At 36.3% G+C, this 12,035-nt stretch overlaps 1 protein-coding gene across 3 annotated transcripts; it reads left to right on the top strand.

Annotated features, from left to right (window-relative positions):
• The first annotated feature begins 169 nt into the window (after nucleotides 1–169).
• LOC121430975 (geminin-like) lies at nucleotides 170–11,700 on the top strand. Of its 3 annotated transcripts, none has more exons than XM_041628419.1 (7): nucleotides 170–236; nucleotides 3,223–3,325; nucleotides 5,329–5,430; nucleotides 7,881–8,018; nucleotides 8,605–8,727; nucleotides 9,828–9,917; nucleotides 10,752–11,700. In XM_041628419.1, the coding sequence occupies exons 2-7, from the start codon at nucleotides 3,230–3,232 to the stop codon at nucleotides 10,989–10,991; spliced, it is 789 nt and encodes a 262-aa protein (XP_041484353.1). In that variant the 5' UTR covers nucleotides 170–236; nucleotides 3,223–3,229; the 3' UTR covers nucleotides 10,992–11,700. The 3 variants fall into 3 exon arrangements, with proteins under 3 accessions (XP_041484353.1, XP_041484351.1, XP_041484352.1); XM_041628417.1 differs by having other exon boundaries at nucleotides 182–323; XM_041628418.1 differs by having other exon boundaries at nucleotides 182–311.
• The last annotated feature ends 335 nt before the right edge of the window (nucleotides 11,701–12,035 follow it).

Here is a 12,035-nt window from a genome sequence, read left to right on the forward strand (position 1 = left end):
TTAAGGAATCGTAAGATAAAAATTAATTATTTTTCCTTAAAAAATAGAAAATACATCCTCAAACAATCATGATATTTACCAATCATACTATTTGAAGTTGTAAAAGAGACCTCATTTTTTGTCCAATGAAAATGAGTGTTTCATTTCTATTGGTTAAAAGGGTGCTTTACTAATTTGCATATATCCCGCGATTCTTGAATTTTGCTTGAGACGAACTTAGTCATTCTTCAGAGAAGGTACGCCGGTATTTGGCTTTATCAACATCACACACTGTAGAATTGGACCAGGAAACAAGTTGAAGGATACCTAAGGTGTATTTCTATGTGAGAGTAATTCAGTATCCAATTTTGAGAACATTTTATAAATTCTTTTTTAATTTTCTTAGGCTTCAGTCCAAAACTGCAAAAGCCTCGGTCTTTTAAAAGTTATTACCGGCGGTAGGCCTACCCACGTCACCGGCGCATGCAATTCTTATGCACACATCTCCAATTGGGATTATAGGAATAACGCATTCCGCGGAGTTGTTTAGCGAATATGCAGTGCACGAGAGGTTTCTTCTGAGCATGCGCACTCCACACGAGCCGGAGGCGAGTGTGGAGTGTGCATGCGAAGAAGAAACCTCGAGTGCACTGCATATCGCTGAAAAACGACGGGTAAAATGCGTTATTCCTTTTATAAGATGGCTAAGTAATTTCGATCGCAATTTTAAGCACCTAGGCCTATATGAGAAAGAAATAATGAAATAGATCTAAATTAAATATCAAAAATTTTGAAATTGCACTTACCGTGGGTTAGACAATTTGGGTGCGCGAAATTTGCACGGGCGTGCAGGGATAGACACTTTTCGCGAATGATCACGTGGTACGCTTTGACCAATCAGCAAGCTGCAAATTATTTAGCCATCTTATAAATCACAATCCCGTGATACAGTAATTCGATTTGCACATTAAGTAAATCCCCTGATGGACCTATATACGGGGTAGTATTTCCACTGTTCCCGTCGTCCCGGAAGTTTTGCTATAGTATAGTGCCTAAAGGCTAAACTAAGTATTTTCCAAGACAATTTTGGAAGTGAGAAGTTTTGCGGGAAAATATCATTTCCAAAGTCAAGATCAAGATGATATTTTTCCGAACATTATGTCAAAACCTTGACTCTATCTTTGACCCGATTTATCTCAAATTTTTTGGATCTATTCTAATCAGAAAAGAGAAAATGTCGACAACATTTTTGCTCGCTCGCAATTCTTTTACTTTTACCCCAAATATTTAATGAGACGTACATCTTTCTTTGGTCATACTTCGCCCCTCAAATTGTTTGGCTCATTTTAGTTTACCGCGGCACTGGGCCGGCCCTAGATCTATATTAATTAGGCACTTAACTCCTGCGAGCAATCATGCAGACAGAGCGCTGGACGTAGATTTTTACATTGCACTTTTGCAGTGAATGGCGAGCGCATGTCTAAAAGTAACACACAGTTCGCTCCGCTCGGCACTTCAGCCGAGTGCTTGAGTTGCATTTGCTTGATAAAACAGAGTCAGTTTCTTTATTCCGCTGATTTTGATTGGTAAAAAATTCCTGTGGTTGCTTCGTACACCTACTAGTATATCGGAAATGAACAACACAGAGTTTTACTTACCATAGACATAGTGGGATGGAAGGACCTAATATTTAGTTATTAATTTTTCTTTGCTTGAAATTGCCTTCTCATAATCATCAGATCTTATCTAAACTCGGTCAGTTATGAAATTGAATATTTGAGAACATTTTATGAATCTTGAATTGAATTTGGTTCGTAAAGAGCCAGCGGAAATGAACTTCAATTTTGAGTGTTGTGAGGTGTTTGTGAATCTGACTCGGCCGATCGAGCAAGGTTCTTTTGAGCGTATACGAACAGCGGTGAGTGACGTCATCCCCGCTGCGATGGGCTCGAGATTAATCTTGGTATTCAGACACAGTATGTTTCAGCGGTTGTATATTTTTTTAAATTACGATTTGAGCTCTGCCAGAAAGTGTGAAGATTCCGCTAAACGTAGCTAAGCAAACCACTAAAAAATGCAAGGACATTTTTGGCCAACTCACACATTGACTATTTGTAAACATGCCCGACAGCATGATCTAGTGTTAGTCAACTCTAACGTTAGGAGTATAGACTAGACTAGGTAGGACAAAAAAAAACAGCATTTCTACTAAAAAGCATACGCTTAATATATTCTTTATTAGCATTGTTATCACAGACATTGCTCAAATCTTACTTCAAAATTTCCTAAATAGTGAAAAATAAGGCTTAAATGCTCCATAAAATCAAGTATGCATATTTGTCCATCCCTATATGCCCTACTGTGTGGGCTGGTGGCTAAAAATAGGCATTTTAAAGTCTTAAATTTCTGTTGACCTAGAAAAGTGTGAGCCTCTGAGAGGAGCTGTGGAAACATGTCATATCAAGCTCTATAATCAACTTGGCTGACAGCATGATCTAGTGTTAGTCAACTCTAACGTTAGGAGTATAGACTAGACTAGGTAGGACCAAAAAAAACAGCATTTCTACTAAAAAGCATACGCTTAATATTCTTTATTAGCATTGTTATCACAGACATTGCTCAAATCTTACCAGAAAATTTCCTAAATAGTGAAAAATAAGGCTTAAATGCTCCATAAAATCAAGTATGCATATTGGTCCATCCCTAAATGCTATTCTGTGTGGGCTGGAGGCTAAAAATAGGCATTTTAAAGTCTTAAGTTTCTGCTGACCTAGAAAAGTGTGAGCCTCTGAGAGGAGCTGTGGAAACATGTCATATCAAGCTCTATAATCAACTTGGCTGCCAGAAAATGTGAAGATGTCACTAAGTTAAACTATATTATTCACTCAAAATACAGAAGGAAAATTTGAGGCCAACTCACCTATTGACTTTTTGGACACGTCTACTTTAAAAAATATAGTGCCATTGCCTAGTCGACTAACGTTAGAATCTAGCACATGGCCTAGCCCTTGTCTAGGTGAGTCTATTTGTTGAAAATAATATTGATGTAAATAAAATCAGGAAGAAAATTTAACAAACTATTAGTAACATTAGACTGCCACTGTGTGCCCAACTTGTGACATAACAAACAATTTGTACATTTTCATATATGCTGACATCCATTAATTATATTTTAGTGTCAAGATTTCCTTTAATTTTTTTTTCCAATTTGAGTATTGTTTTTTTTCAACTGGATATTTTCAGGTGAATCATGAACTCAGAGAAGTGCACATCCACATTGACTCCCATGGCCACTTCAAATGGCAGGAAAGCTGTTCGAAAGGCAAAGAAGTTCTCAGACAGCTCGGTAAGATGTTCTATTTCTGTTGTCTTCCCATTAATTCTTTTCTTCTTGTTAGCCTCGGAGATCAGCAGAGAGATCCAGTACATGTAGTATAATGGTCAGTCAGAGCAGGTAAATGTATTCATCAGAGAGGACTAACAGTTATATGTAGGACTAAAGTGTAGATAACCTGAAAATATGGATTTTCAGCAAGGAATTGAAGGCAAGTGTCATATAAAAGATTCCACAGTGTTTGCAGGGAGGTCTTGGTTTGGGAGGAGAATTAGCAAGGCAAATGCTAGGGGATCATCTATGTGGAGACTGACACTCATTCACAAATCAGGCAGCATCTTGTTGGCATTTGATGTAAAGATGACTCGCTGATGATGTATGTAGATGGCTACAAGAGGAGATAAATTGAAGGGTGTCTTCATCACCATTTTTGCATAGGAGGCAGTTTGGGGTTTGCCAATTTTTGAGAACTTCTGGGTGGGGTATTTTTGGGTGAGAAGCAGAGCTCTGATATTCTGTGCCTTAAAGAGATGAGGAGCTAATCCTTTTGGAAATAGCAGAGAAGATGGTAGGAGACTCAATATCTTTCCAAAAGGATAGCGATGTCTTAGATGCTATGGCATCGGTAGTACCCTGCAGCACTTTTGACTGGATAGACTTCCTACACATGGCTTTCCATTTGTGATATGGGGTCGGGTGTTCAGTTGGTAAGTTATACTTGGAAAGAAGGAGGTTCCAGGATTTCACAAGAGGTACACAGTGATAGACGCATGTACAAGTGCCCTCTTCTCAAAGCGGTCTTCAAGTAATGATGTTACATTTTGCTGACCTGTGATGAGGAGGCTATCCAGTTCTATTTATGACATGAGGTGAGAAGGAACACTGATTCATTCGCTGCATGCTGTGGGATTCCCAAAATATTCTTGAATAACTGGTTTAGGGCGGTGGGATGTGAAGGAGAAGAAAAAGGTGCCATTTAACATCCTGGGGACCCAGAATACAGTCCACAGCTTAGCACAGAAGTTTGGAGATAGGCCTGATGTATATGTCCAATACCATGGAGGTAGTAAAAGATCTTAAGTCCTCTTGCAATGATGTCTATGGTAGGGTCGAACTGCATTGAAGACTTGGTGATACCTAGGTGGGGATGTTGTAACACCTTATTGATGGACTGACCCTCAGCCAGCATCTATGGAGATTGCTGCCTTTTGTCACGAGGGGTGTACTTCTCACTGAAGATAACAACAGCACTTTTAGAGGGGTTGATGGAGTTTTGTCACCTCTTGGTGTACTCATGGGTGACCGAAAGCATCTCTTGTAGCTCATCAGCAGAGGAGGCAAGTAGGGCTACATCATCCGCAAGAACGATTATACCTGTATACCTCCCCAGAAAATTTCAAAGCCTAGTTCTTTTTCTTTGAGAGTCTTTATCAGGTCATCAATAAACATTAATATCAACAATCAAAAGAGTTTTTTGACATCTTAGAAAAAAAAAAATTTTCCTTGTGATTGGGATTTACTGTATGAATGGTCTATAAACATGGTTTCTATCTAAATGCATCCCAAATTTTTCATTGTCGATTTGAATACACGTAATTCAAGTGACGATATTCAACCATTCTTGTACGCTCATTTGCGTATGTAATTGTACTGCCAATGCCATGTGGGGCATGGTATTTTATGTAGTAACAAATAGCTGGGAACCTTTCTGAAGGCTCAATGTGGAATCTACATGTACAATGTAGGAGTTGTATCGGCATGCAAAATGCTTTTCAGTTAACGAGAGAGAAAATAATCAATTGAAACAAAAAAACAGCTAAGGATTGCTCTTCGAATGGCCCAACATGATACAATCACCCCAAAAATCTGCTTCATCATTTGGATTAGAAGTCCCATAGCCATGCACTCATTTTATTAATGCAGTGCCTTTGCATTTTAAATGAAGTCAAATATATATCATGTAGATCACTCATTGCCATTTCCATATTATATACTTCCTATTTTTTTTCTTACAGAGCTCGCCCTCAAGGAGAAAGTCCTTGCAGCTGCTCCAGCCTGTTGCTGGTGATCAGTCACAACTAGTAGGATCAGATGGAGTCATTAGACTCACCAATCAGGTGGGTTGAAAATAATTTCAGTATTGTAAAATTCTGAAAAAAAACCATATAGGTTGAAAAAACAGCTGTAATATATCAATTTATATTGATACACGTCTGTCAAAATGAAGCACAATTACATTTCCAATTAATCCAAGTGAAAATGATGTGCGGGCAAGCACCTCTCAAAGTCAATTGCCCGATCGGGCAAGTGGTTGTTGCGTCTTTTTTTCTGTACCGTACCTTGTTTTTCCCATAAATCATCTAAAATCCACACTCAAAATCATTAATAAGCCTTAAAGCCTGTGTATAGCTTTGGTAAAGGGTCAATAATGTGATTGATAATCGAATATCATCTAATATGACAGTCTTACTGAAGCGTAGAGACCGTTAGATATTTTTCCAACTGCACTTCTCTGAGAAAATTTCAAATATTCAAATCTTGGATATATAGCGCCCTCTCTCGGCGATGCTTGTTTTAAATTAAAAAATGGGCATTCAAGCACTTATCTTATAAATTTAGTGATTAGATATCCAAAAGTTACAGACAAAGAACATATCTTGAAAGTTTCAGCCCATTCCATGATTTGGAATAGGATTTAATTGAAAGACAAAAACACACAGATATTTTAATTTGATCGGGTGACCCAATCAAGTTAAATTTCCATGTAAAATCGCAAAATTTATCCTGTAAAACACATTTTCATTTCCTATCCTCCACATCATAACTGTTATAGGGCATATCCATTCATATTAGCTAGCAATGAATTGGAATAGTGATAGGTGCATTTTGGTGGATTTACCAAAACTATACACAAGCTTTAAAAAATAGCGAGTAGCGCAGTTTCAAATTCCGAAATTGCGTTATTTTTTCTGTCCACGTATTTCCATACATGGTACCAGGTATGAAAAAATCAACGCAATGGCCGGGAAACAGTTGAATGTAGTATAATAGGGGTCCATTATGACTACCACCATGTGCAATTTCTAATGCACATTTTCCCATTTCCGATATCACAATTCTGTGATAAAATAATTAGAATTACACAGGAAATAAATCACAGAGTCTCGCATTGGTGAGTTGTCATGTCATTCGGCTTTGCTTTTCAAAACGGCCTATTAACATCCAAAATAACTTGCCGTATTTGTTAATTATGACTTAGAATTCATTTGTTTCCCTTTTTGAGGGGATGAGGTAAATATCAGACAATAAATCATCAAACAAAGCTCCATCTATTTTACAAGGCCGGCGGGAGGCTCACACACGTGCGCATACTAGCTAGCCAGTCTGAGCTCTGTCTCTCTGCCAGAGCTCTGGGGGACAATTCGCTCAGTAAAGGCCTCAATGATGGTGATTTTCTGTTTCAGACAGAGTTTACATTTCGGGTATATTATTCAAAACTTCCAATAAAGTTTAAGATTTCTTCATTGTCATGTATATTTAAGTTATTAATGAATACATTCTCACCAAATTTAGACTCCCCCAGAGAGAAATGCAATTTTTGTAGAAGTCTGCGTTTTCAAAGAACTTCAGGAAAAGTTAGGGTATGTGGGCCTTTATTACATGGCCGAGTACAGGTTATTGTACTGGAATAGGCGAAGTAGAAATTAGATATTGAATTCATTTATATCAAAGTTCAACTCACACCCACACAAACACACCCTCACACACACACACACCCAAGATTCTAAGCATAGTGAAAAAAATTACTTAAAAATCATACAATATTAAACAATGTTACTAAATAATTCATTAATAAGTGAACAGGTATTCCTCAAAATAGAAAAAAAAAGTAGCATGTGAAAACATGTAGATAAAATTATTGACTGAATGGAACATCATAAAATGATGAAGAAAAGACTTGATGGTTTCCAACTAATTTTTTTTTTAAATCAAGGAAATATGGACAATAAATGACCATTTCATGGATTTAAAGATGCAACATGTGAAATTTTAGCCACTCCACTTTTGATGATAAAATAATTTTTTCCGAGTCAATAAAGAGCTGAACATTTTTCACTAGCTTTCTTTATAGTTTCCAACTACGGTAAATGAAAGCAATTCTAAGGAAATATGTTACGTCGGTAGCCATTTCATGGATTTAAAGATGCAAAATATGAAACTTTAGCAACTTTTGTTGAAGGGTTTTTTAAAACCTTAAATACCCAAATATCGATTTTTTTTTCTCCAAAATAAACGTAAAGACTCAGGCCTACGTTGCTGAAAATATCCTTTTCAATGTGTGTTCTTTTATACTGGACATGATTCTCAATTGTTATTTTGTATACCTTAATAAAAATAAGAGTAGTGCCGTCATAATGAAAAAATTATTTGAAAAATTGGGCAAGCACTTTTTCCTATTGGGCAAGCAAATTTTTTCATCACTTGCCCAACAGGGCAAGTGATGAAAAAAAAATTTGTAGAGGCCTGTAATCTACGGGTATTATTGAAGCATTGATGATCCTTACAGGTGAACAAGACCCCCAAACGGAAGTTTGCATGTGATGGAAAGAGTCAGCCGAAGAAATTTTTCCGTCCAGATGTTGGAAAGAACTTTACCATCTTCGAGGATGGATCTAGCTCATCATCTTCATCATCCTCTCAAACTGTGAGTTGTACTGGAGTGTAAACTCAAGGCTATTGTACTATAAAAAAAAGTAATAGCCAAGTCCACCCCCAACAACAAAGTGATTTGAACAAATTTCAGCATTATGGGAACTGGATTTTCGGAAATGTAATTAGAGCAAGTGAAGAAGATATTGGAAAAAAAAAGTAGATCTCACAACCAAGGTCAAAAACAAGATAGATTAATGTGTTTGATCTTGTTGAGATTACTCAGAATTCAACCTGTAGGAATTTACAGAAATGAGTCAGATGATTGAAGTGATTTTACTTTGATTATACATGTGTTTTTTTTTCTACAGTAATTCAGTATTTCTCTGTCTCTGCACTTGTCTCATGCCTCACCCTATATATTCATTCATTTATTTATCTGTGTTTTTGTTATTGTTGCAAGTTCGCAATGTCTTATTATGAATACAATAAGCATCTAAGGGTGCTGAAACTTAGCGTAAATCTTGAATAGTCGTTTGCCTTTAAAACTAATTTGTATCACTTTAAAAAAATAGGTCGTAGAAAAAAAATTATAACCTGTCTCCTCTCCTTCCCTTTGTTCACCACCTTCTCCACTGCAGCCATCAGCTGAGCAGGAGACGATAGACATGATGACTGAGGCCGAACCCACAGGGAAGTACTGGGAGGAACTGGCTGAAGAGAGGAGGGTCGCACTGGAAGAAACACTACAAGAGAATGAAAAGGTAGCCAACTTGATTATTAAGCAGAATGATGGATTTTATGTGCTTTTCCTTGACATATTTCTTTTTTCTTTTGCATTGTCTAGTTGAGAACATGGTACAATTCTTTTTAAATACAAGGTCTTTAGAAATCTTTTGCTTTTCTTTAGACATCTTGGTCCTTTTGTCTTTTTTTATTCAAAGGTCTTAGAAATCCATTCTTGCGCTTTTCCGGGACATCTTGGTCCTTTTTGATGAAGTCTTATTATTATAGCAATAAATTCATAATTTTTATGACGAGTTTGATGAGCCAGTCAAATTGAATTATTTCATTAAAACTGTCATTGCAAAAGCCACAATGAATTGAAAAAGGGCCCTTGAAAATCAATATTTACTGCAACGGTAATGCTTATCCAGATTAAGGAAATAGGTTGTCAAAAGTTGCTCCTGAAATTGATTTTTTTTTCTTTTCTTTTTTGCCTAAAAATGGGCTTAAAGGGGAAGTTCACCCTGACAAAAAGTTTATTGTAAAAATAGCAGAAAAATTAATGAAAAATATTGCCGAAGGTTTGAGAAAAATTCATCAAATAATTAAAAAGTTATTAGAATTTCAATTATTTGATTTGTGACGTCATATGCGAGCAGCATTCCTACATAGCGAATGGTAAAAAATCAATAAAATGTCATTTTCTCAGAAAATTGAAAATGGTTTTCACTGTAACTTTTGTATATCAATAGACAAATCGTTTCACACCCGATCATGAAAAGAAAACAAAATTAAGTCATCAGGAACCATACAAAATTTGAAATTTATGCATTTTATATTACATAACACATGGGACAGCTGCTCGTTTATGACGTCACAAATCCAAAACTTTGAACTCTAATAACTTTCTTACTTTTTAACGGATTTTCCTCAAACCTTCAATATTTTTTACTATTTTTTCTGCTATTTTTACAAGAAAGTTTTCTTCAGGGTGAACTTCCCCTTTAAGCCCCCCCCCCTCCCCCTGGGTGTATGGGAACAATGCCAATGAGGGTACATTTGATTTACATTGGCAGCCAAATGTCATCACGATCCCGCTATTCCAATTCACTTTCTGATTCTTCTATTTATCCTTTAGCTGTTTATTGAGAACCGTGAACTGAAGGAGGAGAATAGCAAGCTTCAGGTTATGGCTGATCAAGCTGAATACCTTGCTGATGTTGTTGAGGTGAGTAGGTCATTTCTTTCTTCTCAGTGTTTGGCTGCTTAGACAGATCCATACACCAGAGTCCATAGTCAGTACTTGGTCGGTTTGATATTGTTTGACACATAAACAAAATGGCTACAGTCAAAGCTGTCCACCCGGGGGAAATGGAAAAAGGGTTGCTAATGTAGACAGGTTTACATAATTGCCAGATTTTGGCGCATCCTGTAATCATTAAAGAAACTTACCAGAAAGAATAAAATGAGAGGAGCAAACTAAAACTTGTTTTATCAAAATAAGTTTGGAAGTTTGAAAACTCTTGTATTTTCTATGGGGATCCTCAAATTAGCAAATGTGCTTCAAATTGGGTGATTTTGTGGAAACCTTCTATTTGTTTTGTACGCATATTTTCAGATTTTCTTCATAAATCTTTCAAATTGCATCTTGCCTCCTGAGCACAACATAAGTCATGGGAAAATATAATTCACACCTCATATGTCGAGGTCAGGAGATATTGTGAAATATTTAAAATAAAGGGGGAAATCTGAAAATTTGTGTACAAAACAAATGGAGCATCTTCCACAGAATCAGCCATTTTGAAGCATGTTTGCCAATTGGAGGATCCCCATAGCAAGTACAACAAGACTTTTTGAATCTCCATCACTTGCTTATATTATAACCGATTTTAATGAAACTTGTTTTAAATTGTTCCTCTCATTTTAATTTTTCAATAAGATTGATTCTCTTGGATTTTGGTTTACTTTAAAACACCCTAGATGATAATAATCATAATGATAATGATAAAAAGTATTATCTCCAAATCTCTTTGTTTCATTTATTTGATTTGCATCCATCTAGACCCTGATGCAAAGGATTGAGTCAACGACGGAAAGCACACCTGAAAGCCAAGAAGATACATCACAAAATAATGATGATAGAGACACTGATCACGATGCCGACAATGACCATGTCGATGATGAGGAGGATGACGATGAGGTTTTTGATCGCGATGATGACCCTGTTCACAAAGATGGCATGACAGGTGATGAAAAGGTTAAAGAGTTAACAGCCGTTGATGGAGAGGAAGATGAAGTATAGCATTGGATTAAAAACAAACTGAAAACTTGCCATCTTCTGTCCCACCTCATCAAATGCGAAGTTGTGAGAAAGTGAATACTGCAGTGATGCTTCTATGGTCGAAAGCCCCAAAATGGACGAGGAGCAAAATGATCCCATTTGCCTATGAAACAAGGATTTTTTCACTTGCCATTACTATGCCTTCAATATTTTTCAAACTGAAAAGCTGATTGATACTCTGCCTAAAAAGAAGAATATGGAATCGAGAGACTTTGAGGATTTTGCAGCTTATGGAAAATATCATTAATATTTTGACATTCTTAGAAATTTCAACTCGAGTTCGTTCTCCGTTAGGAAATGGTAGGCATGCTCAATATGTATGATCTTAATGATGTTAAAGGGTACTTTATAGTCGTCCAAAACTGAAAGAGAAATATAGCATTGTGGTGAAAAACAGATACCACACTAAATTTGTGATACCTCTGTACATGTACTGGTATATATTCCAATACCACACAAAAAGAAACTGAAATAAAGTATGATAAGAGAGACTGTACCTTAATAATTGAATAACTTATACTCTTATCAGGTACAGAAGGATAAGGAAGCCTACTTGCATTTAAATCGATGCCCCTCTTTGTTCTAGATGATAGTATAAGGTTGCATGAATTGAGACAATTGATCTTTAACCTCCTTGACACCTCCCTACCTTTCTCTCCGGGGGGGGAATCCAAATTTTGACCATTCCAAGTTGTTATTCTTGTAAGACTTTCTTATCATCTTAAAGGTTAAGTCCACCCCAACAGAAAGTTGATTTGAAGAAAAAGAGAAAAATTCAACTGGCATAACACTGACAATTTCATCAAAATTGGATGTAAAGTAACAAAGTTATGACATTTTAAAGTTTTGCTTATTTAAAAAAAAGTTAAATGCACATCCTGGTCAGTATGTAAATGAGGGAACTGATGACTTCACTCACTATTTCTTTTGTATTTTATAATATGAAATATGAAACATTCTAATTTTCTCCTCATTTTCCTATGAAACAAATATTTTATTCCTCCA

Source organism: Lytechinus variegatus, chromosome 17, assembly GCF_018143015.1.
Source record: "Lytechinus variegatus isolate NC3 chromosome 17, Lvar_3.0, whole genome shotgun sequence".
NCBI classification, from domain to species: Eukaryota; Metazoa; Echinodermata; class Echinoidea; order Temnopleuroida; family Toxopneustidae; genus Lytechinus; species Lytechinus variegatus.